Source organism: Aotus nancymaae, unplaced genomic scaffold, assembly GCF_030222135.1.
Source record: "Aotus nancymaae isolate 86718 unplaced genomic scaffold, 86718_ANA_hifiasm-v0.15.2.pri h1tg000008l, whole genome shotgun sequence".
NCBI classification, from domain to species: domain Eukaryota; kingdom Metazoa; phylum Chordata; class Mammalia; order Primates; family Aotidae; genus Aotus; species Aotus nancymaae.
The window spans coordinates 10207399-10229782 of record NW_026988419.1 but is presented as its reverse complement, the minus strand read 5'-3'; the positions used below and the strand labels follow the sequence as shown (position 1 = coordinate 10229782).

At 41.0% G+C, this 22384-nt stretch overlaps 1 protein-coding gene across 1 annotated transcript in view; it reads right to left on the bottom strand.

Moving 5' to 3' along the window:
- Positions 1 to 22093, bottom strand: part of AP1S3 (adaptor related protein complex 1 subunit sigma 3) — a 36445-nt gene extending 14352 nt beyond the window's left edge. Inside the window, exons 1-3 of the mRNA XM_012445874.3 lie at positions 21872 to 22093; positions 4247 to 4425; positions 2136 to 2244 (exon numbers count right to left, since the gene is read on the bottom strand). Of these exons, the coding sequence (XP_012301297.2) occupies positions 2136 to 2244; positions 4247 to 4425; positions 21872 to 22075 (492 nt within the window). The 5' untranslated portion in view covers positions 22076 to 22093. The remainder of the gene's footprint in view (positions 1 to 2135; positions 2245 to 4246; positions 4426 to 21871) is intronic.
- Positions 22094 to 22384: the final 291 nt, after the last annotated feature.

Here is a 22384-nt window from a genome sequence, read left to right as displayed (position 1 = left end):
ACTGCTCATTCCATTAAAGAGAGTAACAAAAAAACTCTTCTGGAAGCAAATTATCCTAACACTTAACACACATCTTCAGTGAGTAAGGGAATAGGAAAGAGGATATTACTGAGAAGAAAACATTTTCCAAAATCCAGTGATTTATTTCTTGAGACTGTGAATTGGATTAAATGTTTTGGAAGATTTGCTATCAAATCTGGCACAGCGCTGGTTACAAGTTAAGTGGCAGGGGGATAAAATGAGTCACAAGGCATGGCCTCAAGAGACTAGCAATTTGGTGGTCAAGCAAATCTGCATCCAGTTAGACACACTCCAAGTCCATTCCTTGTTGCTGAGAACTGTCAGGTATATAAAACAGGAAATTTAGGCTGGACATGGTGGCTCGCATCTATAATCCCAGCACTTTGGGAGGCCAAGGCAGGCGGATGACCTGAGGTCAGGAGTTCAAGACTAGCCTGGCCAATATGGTGAAACCCTACCTCTACTAAAAACATAAAAATTAGCTGGGCGTGGTGGTGGACACCTGTAACCCTAGCTACTCGGGAGGCTGAGGCAGGAGAATCACTTGAACTCAGTAGGTGGAGGTTGCAGTGAGCAGAGATTGTGCCATTGCACTCCAGTCTGGGAAACAAGAGCAAAACTCCATTTCAATCAATAAATAAATAAAAAGGGAAATGCAACAAGCCTGGAGGAGTGGTCAGGGATCCATGCTTTGAAAGGGTAAACACCAGGCTAGGGGCTTTGATTTTATTCACTGCACATGACGGCAAGTGGCTGTGAAGGAACGCCACACTTAGATTTGGTTTTTTTAAGGAAGATGGTAACTAATAGGGCAAGAGGGTGAACAGAGAAAAGTTCAGAGGCATAAAAATCCAGATAGGACGTTTAAGAGAAAAGCAAAATTAAAATCCCAAGTGAATCTATATTAGTGAGAGTGGAAAGAAGGGAATGAATGTCAGCCCAATTTGAATAGAGGCAGATTCCGGTAAGGCACAGAAAAAGACAAAAGCAGCAGCATCCTTTCGCACTGAAGGATCCCGGAACATAAAAAATTCCAATCACAAGACAGAACGGTTTTCAGAAGATGAGTTTGGTTCTGGAACATGAGAAGCTCAGTGAAGACTGTCACCAAGGGGAAGAAGAGTCACTTAGTAAGGGATTTCCAGGACGAGAGTCAGTACACACAGAGTTAGGAAGAGATGAAAGCATTTAGGGATGGGCGGAGGAAGGGAGCTGAGTGGAAGAAACCAAGGAGGGGCCTTCAGAAATAACAGGACAAGAGTCAGCAGAAATCAGTGTCATGGCAAAATCAAGAGGGGCCAATTTAAGGAAAGCTTCATGGTGAGCAAGGGTCCAGTGCTGTAGGGAGAGGCAGCTGAAAGCAGATGAAGACATAAGAGGAATTGCTGGTGTCAACCCACGGGAGGGTTCCAAGGTAACTTGCTGATTTCCTTGGAGAGTAAAGATGGACCCATGCTATAAGCACTGCAGAGTGAACGGGTTCTGAGGACTGGAGCACCTGGTATAGTATATCACTTGGCAGAAAATGCAGAAAGATTATTGAACAGCAATGTGAAGGAAAAGGATTTGGGTTTTTTGTTTGTTGCTATTTTTCTTATGCATAAATAATTAAGAATACTTATAGCTTAGAAAAAAAAACAGAGAAAGATAAAAAGTCAAAACAGAAAAGAGATGACAAAGCCAATGAAGAATAAGGGACAGAATATCAAGAAATCCTTTATAGTTACATTCTGGTTCATTGAAATAAGGTCTCTGGTGTATCTGTGGTAAGCTTGAAAGCTTTAGGTGGCCGGGCACAGTAGCTCATGCCTATAATCCCAGATCTTTGGGACGCTGAGGTGGAAGAATTGCTTCAGGCCAAGAGTTCAAGACCAACCTGGTCAACATAGCAGGACTCTATCTCTATTTAGAAAGAAAAAAAGAAAGATGGTTCCTTCATACTAAGAATTGCAGGTAGGGAGAAAGGTCTTGTGTGCTAATATTAGGGAGACTAAGGTGATCTTTGATTCAAGTTCAATTCATATTTTAGATGTGAGGGAGAGAAGGGGTAACAGACTGAAGTAAGAGCTGAGATGGGGACTGTAACTAATCCTAACCAACCAGCACACACTTACATTTCCAAAATACTTGTCCAGCAGCTCCACGTAACGATGCACAATCTCTAGCGTCAAGAGCTCATTGTCCTGATTTTCTACTGCACAGCAAAAATATAAACTAGCATACCTTGAAATGAAAAATAACAAAAGCATAATATGATGATACATTAAGCAAACTGAAGACAGTTTTTTTCCCGTGAATATGCAAAGTCACCTCCTCCCCGCTGAGCCTCTCCCCATCCAAGGATGAAATCATTACTCATCGCCCCCAGTAGCCTCCTGAAATATAAATCAGAATATATAAAAATGCTGTGGGGATTGGATTACTTCTGTTAATTACACATGAAAGGCTCTCAACAAAATTTTACCTTGAAGATCTATTATCAGGAGGACAGTGTCCTTTGGCCCATGGTAATCAGGGTGTCTTTTCACACCCCTCTCCAGCTTGTCAATTGTTTTTTGTAAAACAGAAAGCCTTGACCAGTGCTCTCAGGAGTCCACGCTCCCCACCCTCCCACTTATGAATGTGCTTCAGTCATTCTGTGTGTGCCTCCCCTCCTCAAATTGTCAAACTCCAATCTTGGGCCCAGCAGAAGGAGCTTTGCAGGCACATGCTGGTAATCTACTCCATTAAATATCAGTCTGCAGAGGTTACCTCTGTTTTCCCCAATGAGTTTTATAAACACCGTTTGCAAGAGCATCTCTAATGTGCATTTTCCTTCCAGGAGCTGCAGTAGGATGTTGGATGCAGGGTCTGGTCAGCTGTGTTCTGTTCCTGGCTTAGGCATCAATTGCCTGGGTCTCCAGGAGCAAAATTATGTTACCTCTCGGCTTTGGTTCTCTTATCTATAAATTGAGAGTCCTTTCTAGTATGGTCTTGCCATGGGAAGCAGGTGTGGTAAAAAGAATATACAGGCTTCAAAGTCAAAAAGATCTGGACTTGAATCATGGCTCTACCAATTAACACTCAATTACTGTGTCTGGGAACTGACTACTGAAACTCTTCATGTCGTCAATTTACTCACTATAAATGTAAGTAACAGGTATAACGAGAGCTGCCCCACTGAACACATCCCCATCTCCCTGTCATGCTAACCTCCATTTTATTCCAAAGCACTTGTTACTAACTCAGTATTTTTTATTTGGTTACTTAATAAATAAGTACACTCTGGATGGATGTGGTGGCTCATGCCTGTAATCCTAGCACTTTGGGAGGCCAAGGCAGGCGGATCACCTGAGGTCAGGAGTTCAAGACCAGCCTGACTGACATGGTGAAACCCGTCTCTACTAAAAATACAAAAATTAGCTGGGCATGGTGGTTCATGCCTGTAGTCCCAGCTATTCGGAGAGGCTGAGGCAGGAGAATCACTTGAACCTAGAAGGCAGAGGTTGCAGTAAGCCGATATCATGCCACTGCACTCCAGCCTGGGCGACAAAGTGAGACTCCATCTCAAAAAATAATAAATAAATAAGTAAACTCCATGAGAGCAGGAATGTCATATGTCTTGTTCACTGATGTATTCACAGCCATTAGAACAATGCCAAAAATGGCCAGGTGTGGTGGCCCATGCCTGTAATCCCAGCACTTAGGGAGATGGATCACCTGAGCTCAGGAATTTGAGACCAGACTGGCCAACATGGTGAAACCCTGTGTCTCTTAAATTACATAAATTAGTCAGGCATGGTGGCAGATGCCTATAATCCCAGCTACTTGGGAGGCTGAGGCAAGAGAATCACTTGAACCCAGGAGGTGGAAGTTGCAGCGAGCTGAGATTGCACCACGGCATTCCAGCCTGGGCAACAGAGTGAGACTCCATCTCCAAAAAAATAAAAAAGAACAATGCCAGGAATGTAACAGGTGCTCATACCATTTTTCTTGAATGCATGCATGCACTATAAAGGTGTAGTTCAAGTACCTACAATTTATCCTGGCACCTAGAAGTTCTTTTGGTAACATGAGAGTTCTTTTATAGTTAGTCTATTGGTACAAATATCTGGACCCTAGCCTCCAAAGATTTCAGTAAATGATGGAATTGGTATAGAAATCTAAAATGTTCAGGATTAGAACAAACCATTAGAACAAACCAAAGCAAGACTGGGAAATTAAGCTCTCATAAATTTACTCACACCTTTTATAAACAAGTTTTAGCTCCTTCCAGTCAATAAAACTGCTTGTCCTGTGACCACGGGAGAGAATAATCTGAACAATTTCCCGGGTGATCTTCTTCCTCTCTTTGTCAGGGAGAGTGATGTACCATTTCTGCAGCCGTAATTTCCCTTGTCGACTGAAGAGCAATATGAAATGTATCTAGAACAAACAAAGGACACAAAAAACAGAACCTGGTCAACTAAGTCATTCTGCCATTTTGCTTAGACACTGAAATTCAGTGGAGGAGTTTACAAAGAAATATCATTCTGGACAGATGAAAAAATACTTACCAGCATGAAAACTAGCTCATCTAACAAATCATATTTAACCCATCAGAGAAAAAAGAAATGTGTAAATCACAAACATAGCTTACTTTTATTATAGGAGAAAAATAAGTTTTCTAATTCTTTTTTTTTTTTTTTAAACAGGGTCTTGCTCTGCTGCCCAGGCTGCAGTGCAATGGTGCAATCTCAACTCCCTGCAATCTCTGCCTCCTGGGTTCAAGCAATTCTCCTGCCTCAGTCTCCTGAGTAGCTGGGATTACAGGTATGTCCTACCACTCCTGGCTAATTTTTGTATTTTTAGTAGAGCAAGGGTTTCTCCATGTTGACCAGGATGGTCTCAAACTCCTGACCTCAGGTGATCTGTCCGCCTCGGCCTCCCAAAGTGCTGGGCTAACAAGCATGAGCCACCATGCCCGGCTTTATTTTCATTCTTTTTAAATGTTATAAACACAAATAGGGAAAAATACGGCCAGAAAGTAGTAGTACTTCTGTTTTGAAAACATTAATTTCTTCCTTCACAAGACAAAAATAAAATTTTAAGAATAGAAGGGTTTACTTTAAAAATTACTTCCCAGCACCATATTCAACTATTGAAACATAATGGTAATATAGAAATAAAGGGGAGAAGGAAAGGAAGTGAGGCTGAAGCAAGGGGAAAGAGAAAGTGAGAAGGGAACCACGTTCTGCCTTAAATGTAAGCTCTTTTTTTGTTGTTTTTGAGATAGTCTTGCTTTGCCGCCCTCCGCCACCCAGGTTCAAACGATTTTCATGCCTCAGTCTCCCAAGTAGCTGAGATTACATGTGTACACCACCATGCTCAGATAATTTTTTGTATGTTTTTAGTAAAGACGGGATTGACCCATGTTGGGCAGGCTGGTCTCAAACTTCTGGTCTCAAACTTCTGGTCTCAAGTGATCCGCCCACCTCAGCCTCCCAAAATGCTGGGATTGCAAGCATGAGCCACTGTACCCACCCTTAAACATAAGCTCTTTTCCCCACTTTGCAGGTTACTTGGCTGAGAGCTTTAGCATCAACCACCTCAAGTTACAATCGTCTTTGGCATCACCATAGACTCTTAACAGTTTAGATAGTGTATTGGCTACACCAGGAAACAGCCTGATTTTATTTTCAAATAAGTTTCGAAAAGTATATTTGAAATGAAGGTAATGAATTTTAAAAGCTTTAAGTAAGCAGAATACATTGGAACATCTGGAAATTTACTTCAAAACCTCAGAAGGGACAGCGCTCGGTGGCTTGCACCTGTAATACCAGCACTTTTGGGGGCCAAGGCAGGATAATCACTTGAGCCCTAAAGTTTGAGCCAAGCCTACGCAACACAGTGAGACCCCATTTCTAAATTTTTAAAGGCTCTGTTAGAATTTTTTTTAAAAAAAGAAATTTTTAAAAATCCTTGGAGGTAGGTATATGTAACTTTTGGAAATTGTCAGATGGCCTAATCTTTATTTTATGAGAATTGTTTTCTCAATCCATGGTATCAGAAGATCAGGTTTAGAATCATAATTTACTGTATTCAGTTTTTTTTTTTTTTTAAGTGCATTGTTTCAGTTAATTGTGTTACAAAGGAGATTATATATACTGGGAACAAAAAATTATTAGATTTTAATAAAACATTTTACATATAAAAGATGCTACTCTGTTAAAAAGACTTAGCCCTAAATGTCACGACATAAACCATTACAACTCACTAGGTGGCAATATCTAAGAGTCAAATGAAACCATGCTTTTTACTCAGATCTCCCCCTAACTGCACCCCGCTACAGAATTTGAGATCTTTTGGAGTGCAGTGGCATGATCATAGCTCACTGCAGCCTCAACCTCCCAGGCTCAGGTGATCCCCCCGGCCTTGGCCTCCCAAAGTTCTAGGATTATAGGTGTGTGCCACCATACCCGGCTAATACTTTTTAAATTTTGTTGTAGAAACAAGGTCTCCCTATGTTGCCTAGACTGATCTCGAACTGCTAGGCTCAAGCAATCCTCCTGCCTGTCTCCCGAAGTGGTGTGATTACAGGCATGAGCCACCAAGACCAGCTTGAGGTTCTTAATAGTTCATTATTTTTTCCTGGTAACTATAAATTAGTTTTTTAATAATTTCAATTCTGTGTTAGATTCAGGGAGTGCATATGTGCTTTTGTTCCATGGGTATATTGCGTGATGCTGAGGTTTCGGGTACAACTGATCCTGTCAAACCAGGCACTGAGTATAGTACCTAAGTCAGTTTCTCAGCCCTGCCCCCGTCCCTTTCTTCCCCATCTAGTAGTTCCCAGTGTGCATTGTTGCCATTTTTATGGCCATACCTATCCAGTGTTTAGCTCCTACTTGTGAGAACTTGCACTATTTGGTTTTCTGTTCCTGTGTTAATTCACTTAGGATAATGACCTCCAGCTGCATCCATGCTGCTGCAAAGGACATGATTTTGTTCTTTTTTATGCTGTGTAGTATTCCATGGTATATATGTATATTGCCATGTTTTCTTTATCCATTCCACCACTGATGGGCATGTAGGTTTATTCCATGTCTTTCTATTGTGAATAGTGAATAGGTAATCTTAGAAAAGAAACATCCATTATAATAATGATATGAGGCCCAAGACATCACAGGTGATGAGAAACCAAGTTAAAAAGCCCTCCTCATCATCAGCTTTAAGAAAAATCACCTTCATTAGCATTTTTTTTGAATACCTGTTCCACGATAACACAGGTATAAACAATTCAATAATCTTGGCCAGGTATGGTGGCCTACACCTGTAATCCTAGAATGTTGGAAGGCTGAGGAAGGAGGATTGCTTGAGCCCAGGGGTTTGAGAGCAGCCTGAGCAACATAGCAAGATCCCATCTCTATTTGAAATAATAATAATCAAATTCAATAATCCAACACAGTTACTACCTTCTGATAACTGTATTGAGAAGGGTATTTTTGCTTCCAAGAAGATATCATTAAAGTGATTGATACTCTAAGAGCATAAAATAGAATGATTATAGGATCTCAAAAGAATAAGGCTCAGCATTGCATCATCACAGTGTGTAAGATTATTCAATCCAATGCCTAGTGAATAGTCAGAATTTTACTAGGTAAATGAAGTCCACACATTTGCTCGGTGTTTACTTGCATTTTCTGCTAGAAATTTTTCTTCTTCCATCTAACCTAAATCTTTTCTGTTTCAATTTAAACCAGTTTTCCCTAATTTTATCCACAGATTATATAAAAAGAGAATGTATCAAGTATCTTTGGAAGAAAAACTAACTTCACAGATTTGGAAATAGTCTTTAAGTCTTCTTTTTTTTTTTTTTTTTTTTGTTTTGTTTTTTCTTTTTGAGATGGAGTCTTACTCTGCTGCCCAGGCTGGAGTGCAGTGGTGCCATCTCAGCTCACTGCAACCCCCACTTCCCAGGTTCAAGTGATTCTCCTGCCTCAGCCTCCCAGAGTAGCTAGGATTACAAGCAGCTGCCACCATGCCTGGCTAATTTTTGTATTTTTAGTAGAGACAGGGTTTTGCCATGTTGGCCAGGCTGGTCTTGAACTCCTGACCTCTGGTGATCAGCCTGCCTCGGCCTCCCAAAGTGCTAGGATTACAGCCATGAGCCACTGTGCCCCACCGCCTTTAACTCTTCTTTTAGCCTTTTCCTTCCAGAGGAAATAAACCAGGTCTTATGTTTTCTCTTTATTGGTTCTATTATCAGATCTCATAATCATCATTGTTGAACATCCTCTAGGAATTCTCCATAGGCCAAATGTTACTTTTAATCGAGGGCACCTAGATTAACCTTGGAAGTTCTATTGAGAGGTGTAACTATTGCTGGGTTTAATGGTGGATGCTTTTCTAGTTGATCTGTGATGCAAACTTATCTGAGGATCAGATGCCTGCCTTCTTAAACAAGGATCAACAGTGTAGAACAATGACCAAAGAGCAATGTTTCATTCTTACAAATTCAAGAAGAAAGGATGATCAGGAACATAAAACACCCCATTAAGCCCATATAAAACGCAACTATGCATTCCAGACTCAAAAACAGAAATAAATAGATTCAAGCATATCCAGTAATTGCACTGCATGAGACAGTGTTCAAAGATTTAGCCCTCTCAAGTTCTCCTTTGCTTGAGAACTGGGCTAGTGTTGTGTCTGTTACCTCTTTAGATTTAATGAGGTAGCTTGAACAAACTGGTAGAATGGATTGTAATGATTCACAAGACTTCATCACCTCCAGCAATTAATTTTATCCAATTTATCAGTTTAGTCATTCAGGGCACATTTGAATAATACTTTTCAAAAGGTTAATGAAAAAATACCATTTTTGATTAGTATTCGCTTGAGAGTAGAAAAAAAGGCATGGGAAAACTTTTTCAGTATTTGCCAAGAGCCAACTTAAATGCAAGTCGATGTCATAAAGAAGTTCATCTGACTTCAGAAAACGACACTAGCATTCTCTTTCAATAATATTATTGGGACAAAAGGAACAATGAAGGGACTCTCCCGGGAGACCCCAACTTCAGCAACAGCTGTAACATCCAGCAAGGCATGGTGACTTCTTATACTTGGCCCAAATGCTTGGCACCACGTGGGCCCCTGGTTCCACCAAGACCTCCATCCCCACCTCCAAAGGGACCACTTCTGTCAGCTGCCATTTTGAGAGGTCTCATTTGTTAACAGATTATCGCTCAAACCCAAAGACATCAGGTAATTCCAGCTTTCTTTGTCCTCAGAGTGTCTACTAGAACAATCCTTGACCTAATTGGGCACAGCCCCAAATTCTCACTTAGACTCAGAATGCAAACTCTTCTGTGCATTTTCTAATCCGTTTTGGAGGCATGCTCTGGGGGACACCGTCAGGACTCTGAGGGAAGCACGAAGCAGAGCTGGACCGGGCTGCTTAGTTTGCGCTCTGGCCCGTGTCGGCATCTTCCTTCTAGGTGAAGGGGAATCCTGAAGGCTTCCAGTAACAGTTTTGGTTCACAACTCCCTACACTTGACGTGGATCCATGAAATGGACGCACAACCAGCTTCCAAGAAAAGAGACATCCAGGACCCTTCCCTGTCCTCAGCACTGTCATGCTGCAAACACCAGCCTTTCAGGACCAGCTCGTATCTCAGGACCTGAGCTGCTCAAACAAACACTCAGGCTATGATGCTCCTTTCCTCCAATTCCGTCAACCTGACAGGCCCTCCTCCGGTGGCCCAGATGATGACACATCACTTAAAAAATGCCACTGCTCTGATCCTCACCTCCTCACTCCTTTTTCCCACCTCTACAGCCACTCTGCAAACTCCCGAACATGATCAGACCATCCACTCTCACTTTGCATCTATATGAAAGTTACCAGGCACTCCTGGGAAAAATCAAAGAGGGCTTTGCAAATTGGTACCACTGTAAAGGTCTGAGGACCAAGCTCGGCTGAATCTCCAGGGTACTCGGAGACCTTCCACGTACCTTTCAATGCAAAGGATTTCTAAGCATCTGCCCCTTTTATCCCCCAAGTGAGTCATTTCATGTCACCACCATGCCCCCATATTTCTAGTCTCCATCCTCACTCTCTGACTCTGAGGAGAGGATAAAAGCCATTTTGGGGACTCCCTTGTCTCCTTCCACACCTGCATACCTGTGTGCACAGACCTGTCACACCCACCCCCCAACATGATGTATTTTCTTCCTGCATCAGAGAGCACAATGCTTCTCACGTCTTGGCTTTCAACCCTCGCCTACCTCTTTGAGAGCATAGCATCATCACTCCTACACTGCCAGGCTGTGCCCCCTTTTCTGGGGCTCCTCATCTACAAATGCTGGATAACCCAAGTGTCTCTCATCTTTCAAAAACAACCACCACCCCCAGACCTCCAACTCTCCTGAAAAGTGACTCAGCAGTAAGTGTCACGAGTCCTAAAGTGCCCATATCTTTGGTCTCAGTAATTCTGCTTTTAAAATCTGTCTTTGGCCAGGTTCAATGGCTCATGCCTGTAATCACAACACTTTGGGAGGCTGAGGTGGGAAGATCATTTGAGCCCAGGAGTTCAAGACCAGTTTGGACAACATAGGGAGACGACGTCTCTACCATAAATAAATAAATAAATAAATAAATAAATAAATTAATTAATTAATTAATAAAATATTTCTTAAGAATGTGCCTTAAAATGCAGACAAATATTGAGGCATTAGATGTCTACTACTGATCTTTATATTAGCATACAAAAAAAAAACTAAAAAATGTCTTAATATCCCATAATAGAGTTTAAATGATATTTACTAAATAATTTCAACAAAGTAAGAATGCTTCTGATATAATGTCGTTTTAAAAAGATGGCTGGGCACACTGGCTAACACCTGTAATCCCAGCACTTTGGGAGGCCAAGGCAGGCAGATCACCTGAGGTCAAGAGTTTGAGACCAGCCTAGCCAACATGGCGAAACCCCATATCTACTAAAAATAAAAAAATTAGCCAGGTGCAGTGGCAGGCACCTGTAATCTCAGCTATACAAGAGGCTGAGGCAGGAGCATTGCTTGAACCCGGGAGGCAGAGGCTGCAGTGAGTTGAGATCGCACCATTTCACTCACCAGCCTGGGCAACAAGAGTGAGACTCCATCTTAAAAAAAATAAAAGAATATTAAGTTGCTTGTGTAGTATAGCAAAAATATAAAACTATTCTTGCAAAAAAATCACATGAAAGAAATACACTAAATTGTTATAGTGGTTATCTTACAACAGTAGAATTATAAATGTTATTTTCTTCTTTGTACTTGTCTGGATTTTCCAAAATTCATATATATGATTATATAATTAGAAAAAAAATGCTTAATAAGAAGAATATCAATAAGTTCAATTAAAATCAATCAACATTCTATCTGAAGGTCTAATACTAAGTAAATGCCAAAGTTCCTTCAACAAATACAACTTTAGCTCAAAGACATGGCACACTACTCAGCTGACCCTGTAGTAATGGCAGAAAGAATTGCAGACTGTGTGGCTGCCAGTGGCTGTAGCAGTGTAGGGGGGAGGGCTGAATAGGACAGAGGACTTTAGGGGAGTGCAGATACTCAGTATGATACTATAATGGTGGATCTGTGTCATTATAAATTTGTCTAAACCTATAGAATATCCAACACTAACAATGAGCTGTACATGTAACAAACTCACACGTACACTCCCTGAATCTAAAATAAAAGTCGAAATTACAAAACAAAAAGTAAATTAACTACAGATTTGGGGTGACAATGAGGAGTCAGTGTAGGCTCATCAGTTGCAACAGGTGTACCATTCCAGTGGGGACGTTGATGATGGGAGAGTCTCCTCCTGTGTTAGGGTAGGAGGTATACGAGATGTCTCATCCCTTCCACTCAATTTTGTTGTAAACCTAAAACTGCTCTAAAAAAAATAAGTCTTAAGAAACATACAAACTGTGTAGCCAAAGTGTCTTCCAGCTACACAACTAAGATGACAATTACATACGCATAGGGACAACAATAATAGGTAGGATCACTAAGAAATGATCATTGTTGCCTTGTTAAGATGGGGGAGTCCTAATAACTATTCTTCTCTAATTTCAAAGCGATGTTATTTAATTCTGTCAATAAACTGAAGAAAGTGAGAGAGAAAGAAAGTGCAAACCTACAGTTTACGTTTCATTTTCATTAGCTAGAGCATTGTTTTTACAACAGGCTGCGATCCAGCAGGTTATAAAACAAACTTAGTAGATCATAATCAACATCATAAAACAGTCCAGGGATGGTAGCTTCTGCATGTAAATCCAGCATTTTGGGAAGCTGAGGCAGGAAGATTGCTTGAGGCCAGGAGTTCAAGATTAGCTTAGGTAACATAATTAAGACCCTGTGTCTCTACAAAAAAAGAATTATTAAATTTAAAAAAAAAAAAAAAAAAAAAGGCCAGGTGTGGTGGCTCATGCCTGTAATCCTAGCACTTTGGGAGGCCAAGGAGGCCAGATGGCTTGAGCTCAAGAGTTCAAGACCAGCCTGGGCAACATAGTGAAACCAATAATCTCAACAAAAGATACCAAAATTAGCCAGGTATGGCAGTGCACAATTGTAGTCCCGACTACTTGGGGGACTGAGGCAGGAGGATCACTTGAACCCAGGAAGTCAAGGCTGTAGTAAGCCAAGATCACGCCACTGCCCTCCAGCCTGGGTGAAAAAGTGAGACTCTGTCTCAAAAAAAAAAAGTGACAAGGTTTGGATTTGTGTCCCCACCAAACTCATGTCAAATTGTAATCCCCAGTGTTGGAGATGGGACCTAAGTGGGATGTGATTGGATCATGAGAGTCCAGAGTTCTTATGAATGGTTTAGCACTATCTCCTTGATGCTGTTCTCATGAGAGTCAGTGAGTGTGTTATTGTGAGATCTGGTTGTTTAAAAGTGTGTGGCAACTCTCCCCTCTCTCTTCTTCCTGCTCCAGCCATGTGAGGTACTACTTCCCCTTCTCCTTCAACCATGATTGTAAGTTTCCTGAGGCCTCCCCAGAAGCAGAAGCCACTAGGCTTTCTATACAGCCTGCAGAACCGTGGGCCAATTAAACCTGTTTTCTTTAATAAATTACCCAGTCTCAGCTATTTCTTTACAGCAATGCAAGAACGGACCGAGACAAGAAGAAATATTTTAGACATCTGCAACACTCCTGGGTCTTAACCCTTCAGAGCATGCAAAGCCAGATATCTTCATCTAAGAGAGAAAGGGTGTTCCTGAGCTAGGAAGGTTGACAGAAATCTTCAACCAATCTTTGGAAGACAGAGACAGAAATGAGATGAAAGATTTAGCAAAACAGGGGAAGTTGTCACTGAAAGGGTGAATTCCAAAGAGAAACCAGACATCTCTCCCCAGAGAATGCCTGAGAGCAACACTTGGATGCAGCACATCCCTAGAAGACAAGGGATAAGGCAGAGTTCTGAAAGCAGGAAGAGCGGCTGAAAGTCTACCTGTCCAGTAACTGACATGTGCCACATGCAGATTTCCAGGGACTATAGCTAAGTGAAAATGCACATGCATATATAAAACACACCCCGCCCCTCCCCACACACACACAAACTACACCACACAATAAGTTCCCAATTCCTTCATCCAAGGATACAGAAATTTAGGAACTCCATGCAGTTGGAGAACTTCTTAGCACAGCTTGCTCTGGCCCCGAGTCAGTAACCTCCCAAGCAGGGACTGCTGACACTGTCCGCATGAAGCAGGGCATTACCTAATCTGAGAAACTCCAGTGTAAATGCCACAGTTCTTTTCTTTTTTCTTCTTCTTCTTTTTTTTTTTTTGAGATGGAGTCTTACTCCGTCACCCAGGCTGGAGTGCAGTGGTACCATCTTGGCTCCCTAAAACCTTCACCTCCCAGGTTCAAGTGATTCTCATGCCGTGCCTCAGCTTCCTGAGTAGCTGAGATTATAGACAGGTGCCAGCATGCCTGGTTAATTTTTGTATTTCTAGTAGAGATAGGGTTTCACCATGTTGGCAAGTCTGGTCTCAAACTTCTGACCTCAAGTGATCCACCCGCCTCGGCCTCCCAAAGTGCTGGGATTACAGGCTTGAGCCACCACGCCGGGCTGGATTGTCACAGTTCTTATATACTTAAGGTTTACATTACCACTCAGAGTGTCACCCTTAATAAGAGATATTTACAGATGCCTGCAACCCTCCTGGATTCTAAACCTAATTCAGAGCCTGCAAAGCGGTATATGTAAGGTTTCTGAACCTCCATCTCTAGCTTTGTTGTACAGAAAAACCCATCTCTTAATTCAACAGACTGAATGATTCTTCCCTGAAGACACTAAATGACAGAGAAAAGACCTGTAGGTACTAACAGTGACGGCTTCAGTCAACCTGTCTATTTCCTCAGAACTGCCTATCAGCATTTCCCCACCCTGCTTCTAAATGAGTAGAGACCAAGGGTCCCAAGCATTTGAAAATAGCCTGTAACAAGAAAGAGACAGAAAAGAACAAATAAAAAAATGGCAAACCACTGGATACAGTAACAAATCACGGTGCTGAACAAATGGCTATACACATACACACATACACACAAACACACACACACACACACAATACTCAGGGATGGTTAAAGGATAAAGTTCCTATGTCAATAAAACAAACACAGGGTTTCCTTTTTTTTCCTTTTTTTCTTTTTTTGAGATGGAGTCTCAACTCTGTCACCAGGCTAGAGTGCAGTGGCGTGATCTTGGCTCACTGCAGTCCCCACCTCCCAGGTTCAAGCAATTCCCCTGCCTCAACCTCCAGAGTAGCTGGGATTACAGACACCCACTACTGCGCCTGGCTAATTTTTTGTATTTTAGTAGAGACTGGATTTCACCATGTAGGCCAGGATGGTCTTGATCTCCTGACCTCGTGATCCACCCGCCTTAGCCTCCCAAAGTGCTGGGATTACAGGTGTGAGTCACCGTACCCGGCCAAGTTTCCTTTTCTAAAAATAGACAAGAAAAAGTTCTTGAAAATTAAAAACTATGATAACCAAAATAAAGTCAAAGGAATCTCCAATAAACTGGATCAAAAAAAATAGATGTAAGCTGGGTGCAGTGGAATGCCTGTAGTCCCAGCTACTCCAGAGGCTGAAGCAAGAGGATCACTTGAGCCCAAGGAGTTCAAGCCTAGCCTAGAAAATATAGTGAGATCCCATCCTTCAAAAATAAGTTTTAATAGATGGGAAATTAATGGTAAATATAAAACTATAGAGGGGGTTCTGGGTATGGTGGTTCATGCCTACAATCCTAGCACTTTGGGAGGTGGATCACTTGAGCCCAGGAGTTCAAGGCCAGCCTGGGTCAACATGACAAAATCCTGTCTCTATAAAAACAAAAAAGTTAGCCAGGCATGGTGGCACATGCCTATGGTCCCATCTATTCAGGAGGCTGAGGTGGGAAGATCCCTTAAGCATGGGAGCCAGAGGATGCAGTGAGCTGAGATGATGCCACTCCACTCCACCCCAGCCTGGGTGATAGCGTAAGACTCTATCTCAAAAATAAAAATAAAAATAAAAAACTATAGGCGATCAAGCAAGAAGGTGTAATGATATCAAGAAAGATAGAGCAGAGATAATGGAGAGGAAGAAAATATCAAAGAAAGAATTCAAAATTTTTTCAAGAACTAAGTAGACGAGACTTCAGATTTTAAAAATTCATCAAGCATGCAGCACAATAAATTTTAGAAGCATATCAACTCGAAATTTCAGAACAACCATGACAAAGAAAGTACCCTGAGATTCCAGAAAGACAGTTAACATGCAATGGATCAGAAATCAGAACCTGCAATACTAGATGCTGAAAGACAAGAAGTCTATATCCAGCCAAATTATCAGTCGAGAGACATGACGTTTTCACACATGCAAAGACTAAAAATACAAAGAAGAGAAATTGCCTCCAATATTTCTTTTTCTTTTTTCCTTTTTTTTTTTTTTTTTTGACACAGAGTCTTGCTGTGTCACCCAGGCTGGAGTGCAGTAGCACCATCTCAGCTCACTAAAACCTCTGCTTCCTTGGGTTCAAGTGAATCTCCTGCCTCAGCCTCCTGAGTAGCTGGGATAACAGGCCAGGTGCCCGTCACCATACCCAGATAATTTGTACTTTTAGTAGAGATGGGGTTTCATCATGTTGGCCAGGCTGGTCTGGAACTCCTGACCTCAAGAGATCCACCAGCTTTGGCCTCCTAACATGCCGGGATTACAGGCATGGGTTACTGCACCTGGCCTGCCTCAAGTATTTCTTAAGAAGCCACCAGAGGATGTACCTCAGTAAATGAGGGAAGAAATGCAAGAAAGAATTGGGTATGTTCTCCAGGGAACAGAGAATCCAATACAACATGGTGATTAAAAAAAAAAAGCCAGAGCAACAGCCACACATCAGGCCAAGAAAGCCACCATTCCAGATGGAAGAGTAAGAGAAAGAGTGTGTGTGTGCATATGCGTGTGTTAAGGTGGGGGCAGGGTGAACAAAAGAGAAGAAAGTGCTCAATTACCTTAACAGGAAGTCAATAATGAATGGAAACTACAATATAAGTAGATTATTTAGAAATCCAGAGGTAAAGGACAAAAGAAAAGGCTGTGATTATTGAAAGCAGTTGCCCCTGGGAGAAGAACTTGGCAAAGGAGGTTACTGTTTTTATTACAGATTATTTAACTTTGAGTTTAAATACATATCTATTTAGAGAAAAACATTAAAAGTAATTTTTTTCTGAGTCAAAGTCTTGCTCTGTCATCCAGGTGTGAATGCAGGGGAGCAATCTCAGCTCACTGCAACCTCTGCCTCCCTGGTTCAAGCGATTCTCTTGCCTCGGCTTCCTGAGTAGCTAGGATTACAGGCGCATGCCACCATGCCTGGCTAATTTTTGTATTTTGGGTAGAGATGGGGTTTCACCATGTTGGCCAGGCTGGTCTCGAACTCCTAGCCTCAAGTGATCCACCTGCCTCAGCTTCCCATAATGCTGGGATTACAGGTACCACACCCAGTCAAAAGTAATTTTTTAAAATAATAAATAAGAAGTGATGGAGTGTCTACATTTGATAGTGATATCAAAAACATATTCTGGGATGTTATTATCCCCTCTTCTTCCCCATGTGAAATGCAAAATGCACGTAAATGCAAAAGTTTAGAGGGAAACTCTTAAGTGTATTAGTTGTCTTAAACTATCCGTTATGAGCGATCATTTAATTTTTTTGTTGTTGTTAAGACAGGGTCTCACTCTGTCACTGAGGCTGGAGTGCAGTGGCACCATCTCAGCTCACTGGAACCTCCTTCTCCCAGGTTCAAGCAATTCTCATGCCTCAGCCTCCCTAGTAGCTGGGATTACAGGCATGCATTACCATGCCCAGCTAGTTTTTGTGGTTTTAGCAGAGATGAGATTTTGCCATTTTGACCAGGCTGATCTCAAATTCCTGACCTCAAGTGTTCTGCCTGTCTCAACCTCCCAAAGTGCTGAGATCACAGGTGTGAGCCACTATACCCAGCCATCATTTGATTTTACCAGTTATTTTCAACCTGTACCGGTTCACAGAATAAGGATGTCATTAGTCTACTGGCCTGTAGGTGGAGTAATACACTTTAATATATGTCCTGAAAGATAGTATATATTTATGGTATAAAATGTGATTTTTATACATATACATTATAAAGTGAGTACCAAAATCAAGCTAATTAGCATATCCATCACCTCACTTAGTTAAAATCTGTGTGGGTATTGTGACAACATTTAAGATCTACCAAAATTCAAATAATCACAATCAGAAATGATAAGAGGGATATCATCCCTGACCCCACAGAAATACAACTAACCTTCAGAGAATACAAAAACACCTCTATGCAAACAAACTAGAAAATCTAGAAGAGGTGGATAAATTCCTGGACACATACACACTCCCAAGACTGAACAAGGAAGAAATTGAATCCCTGAATAGACTAATAACTTGTTCTGAAGTTGAGACAGTAACAAACAGTCCACCAACCAAGAAAAGATCAGGAGCAGATGGAGTCACAGCTGAATGCTACCAGAGTTACAAAGAAGAGCTGGTACCATTCCTACTGAAAATATTCCAAAAACTTGAAAAGAAGGGATTTCTCCCTAACTCATTCGTGAGGTTAGCATCATCCTGATACCAAAACCTGGCAGAGATACAGCAACAAAAACACTTCAGGCCAATATCCTTGATGAACACCAATGCAAAAATCCTCAACAAAATACTGGCAAACCAAATCCAGCAGCACATCAAAAAGCTTATCCGCCACGATCAAGTCGGTTTCATCCCCAGGATGCAAGGTTGGTTCAACATACACAGATCAATAAATGTGATTCATCACATAAACAGAAAGGAAGACAAAAACCACATGATTATCTCAATAGATGCAGAAAGGGCTTTCGATAAAATTTAATATGCCTTCATGTTAAAAACTCTCAATAAGCTAGGTATTGAAGGAACATACCTCAAAATAATAAGAGCCATTTGTGACAAAAACACAGCCAATATCATACCAAATGGGCAAAAGCTGGAAGCATTCCTCTTGAAAACCAGCACAAGAAAAGGACACCCTCTCTCACCACTCTTATTCCACATAGTATTGGAAGTTCTAGCCAGGGCAATCAAGCAAGAGAAAGAAACAAAGCGTATTCAGATAGGAAGACAGGAAATCAAACTATATTTTTTTGCAGATGACATGATCCTATACTTAGAAAATCTTATCGTCTCAGCCCAAAAGCTTTTTAAGCTAATAAGCAACTTGAGCAAAGTCTCAGGATACAAAATCAATGTGCAAAAACCACTAGCATTCCTATGCACTAACAACAGGCAAGCCAAGGGCCAAATCATGAATGAATTCCCATTCACAATTGCCACAAAAGGAATAAAATACCTAGGAATACAATTAACAAAGGAAGTGAAAGGCTTCTTCAAGGAGAACTATAAACCACTGCTCAAAGAAATCAGAGATGACACAAACAAATGGAAAAACATTCCATGCTCATGAACAGAAAGAATCAATATCATGAAAATGGCCATACTGCCCAAACCAATATATAGATTCAATGCTATTCCCATTAAACTACCATTGACATTATTCACAGAATTAGAAAAAACTGTTTTAAAATTCATATGGAGCCAGAAAACAGCCCGAATAGCCAAGATAATCCTAAGCAAAAAGAACAAAGCTAAAGGCATTATGCCACCCAAACTATATTACAAGGCTACTACTTCACGGCTACCATACTACTTCAAACTATACTACCAGGCTACAGTAACCAAAACAGCATGGTACTGGTATAAGAACAGACACATTGACCATGGAACCGAATAGAAAACTCAGAAATAAGACAGCACAACTACAACCATCTGATCGTCAACAAACCTGAAAAAGATAAGCAATGAGGAAAGGATTTCCTATTTATTAAATGGTGCTGGGAGAACTGACTAGCCATATGCAGATTGAAACTGGGCTCCTTCCTTATACCATATAAAAAAATCAACTCAGGATGGACTAAAGACTTAAATGTAAAACCCAAAACTATAGAAACCCTAGAAAAAAAGCTAGGCAATACTATTCAGGACATAGTCATGAGCAGATTTCTTGATGAAAATGCCAAAAGCAATTGTAACAAAAGCAAAAATTGGCAAATGGGATCTACTTAAACTAAAGAGTTTCTTCACAGCAAAAGAAACTGTCATCAGAGTAGACAGACATCCTACAGGATGGGAGAAATTTTCTGCAATCTATTCATCTGACAAAGGTCTAATATTTAGCATCTACAAGGAACTTAAACAAATTAAAAAAAAACATTAAAAAGTGGGTAAAGGACATGAACAGACACTTGTCAAAAGAAGACATACATGCAGCCAACAAACATGAAAAAAAGCTCAACACCACTAATTATTAGAGAAAAGCAAATCAAAACCACAATGAGATATCATGTCACACCAGTCAGAATGGCCATTACTAAGAAGTCAAAAACCAACAGATGCGATGAGGTTATGAAGAAAAAGAAACACTTTTATACTGTTGGTAGGCATGTAAATTAGTTCAATCACTGTGGAAGACAGTGTTGCAATCCCTCAAACACCTACAGGCAGAAATACCATTTGACCCAACAACTCCATTACTGGATATATACCCAAAGGAATATATATCATTCTATTATAAAGATACATGGCTGTGTACATTCATTGCAGCAGTATTTACAATAGCAAAGACATGGAATCAACCTAACTGCCCATAAATGATAGACTGGATTAAGAAAATATGGTACATACACAACATGGAATACTATGCAGCCATAAAAAGGAATGAGATTATGTCTTTGCAGGGGCATAGATAGAGCTGGAAGCCATTATCCTCAGCAAACTAATGCAGGAACAGAAAACCAAATACTGCATGTTGTCACTTATAAGTGGGAATTGAATGATGAGAACACATGGACACATGGGGGAAACAATACATATTGGGGCCTGTTGGGGAGTGGGGGTAGGAGAGGGAGAGCATCAGGAAATGTAGCTAAGGAGGGAGAGCACCAGAAAGAATAGTTAATGGATGCTGAGCACCAGGAAGAATAGTTAATAGGTGATGGGATGATCTGTGCAGCATGCTCAAGTGTATAATACATTATTATTAACTATAGTCACCAAGATGTACATTAAATCCCCAGAACCTATTCAACCTAACTAAAACTTTTTGTACCCTTTGACCAACATCTCCCCTTTTCCCACGATCACCTAATACATTTTTTTTTTTTTTGTATTGGGGGAAGGGGGTTTCACCATGTTGGCCAGGCTGGTCTTGAACTCCTGACCTCAGGTGATCATCACTGCCTGCCTCAGCCTCCCAAAGTGCTGGGATTACAGGTGTGAGCTACCACACCCAGACTACAATTTTCAAAGAGAAAGGACTGACAGTTTTTGCTGATTCTTTGTTTATTCTTTGCGTTTTAGTAAGTTACTACATACGATCCTCAGCTGTCACCTCTGGATTAAAGAAGTTTCACCTCTTGAGTTTTTTTCCCACCATAGGTTTCTTAGTTCCCTTATCATTTTGCATTTTTCTTTCTGAATCACGTTTAACTCCATTTCTTGCTCATAATGGGGACTCACATATTGGTGAAACTGTTAAATTTTGAGAAATAACAAATAGCCCTCTATTAATATTCTCAGTGGAGAAGTGCTTTGGCTTTTTTATAGGGGTTAGAGAACACTAACTCCTATAACTAACCCCTCTTACACTGACACTATTGCACTACTGCACTCCAGCCTGGGCAACACAGAGTGACTCCATCTCAAAAAACTAAAAATAAATTAAAAGTAAAATAAAATAAACTATCCAGAAGTCAGCCCCTCCTATGGTTTCCTTGAGAAAGCCTTCCTTTAAAAAGCTCAGGGTTTTACCAGGTATCAGAAACTTACAACTTGAATTACTTTTCTCCAGATACAATAAACTCAACTAGCACTTGTATTTGCCACATATTCTGGCAGCTTATCCTGACAGGTTTAACAGTTCTCTGGCCAGAAGCGTCTAATAGCATCTGCAAACCGAGAGACCCAGCTGCCCTCTTCTTTCTGCTAGATCAATTATAAAAATGTTACACATGACTTGTCTGAGCACTCATTCCTCCAGGGCTCCATGGTTTGCCTTTGTATGTCAGGATGAGCCCTTAAAACAATTATCCTGATGTCCTTACTCTAAGCTCACTCTGAAAGCCACAAGACTATCTTTCCCAGGCTACTCCCTCTCAACCCTCTCCCTTGCATCTGAACCCCCATCACAGGGGCTTTCTGAAACTGGAAAGGAGGGACGTCCACTGTTTCTTGACCAGCATGGCATATTCACCTTCTCAAATGGCTCCAGCCAAATCCACTTCCCTCTTCCACAAGCCAAGATGCTTTCTTCTGAAAAAGGCCATCTGCCGAAGCTTTTCATGATGCCCCTTAGTATAGATTTTACCAGCATGCTCTGGGTAGAAATAAGATTTGCCAAATGAAAGTTTCCCAGATACCTTTTACACATATTCTTAGGATGAAGATTCACTGACATCTGCCAGTCTTCTAATGTACTGACCCTTTGAAGCAAATTTGTTACATTCCATAGATTTAAACGTTAGCTTTTTCAAGCTTGTCGCATGCCATCCAGCCAAAATGATATAACTCAATCACTGTTTCGGATTTTGTCCAGAGCCCACTGGACATTTATCACTAGGCCAGGCAGAGGGTGCTGGGAGGCAGTGGAGTAACTTGGTTGTTAAGTGGGAAAACTCTGTCAATCAATAGCTTGAGAGCTTGTATTTAAATCCTGGCTCTGTCATTTATGAACTAAGTGGATGTGAAAAAGTTACCTGATCTTTCC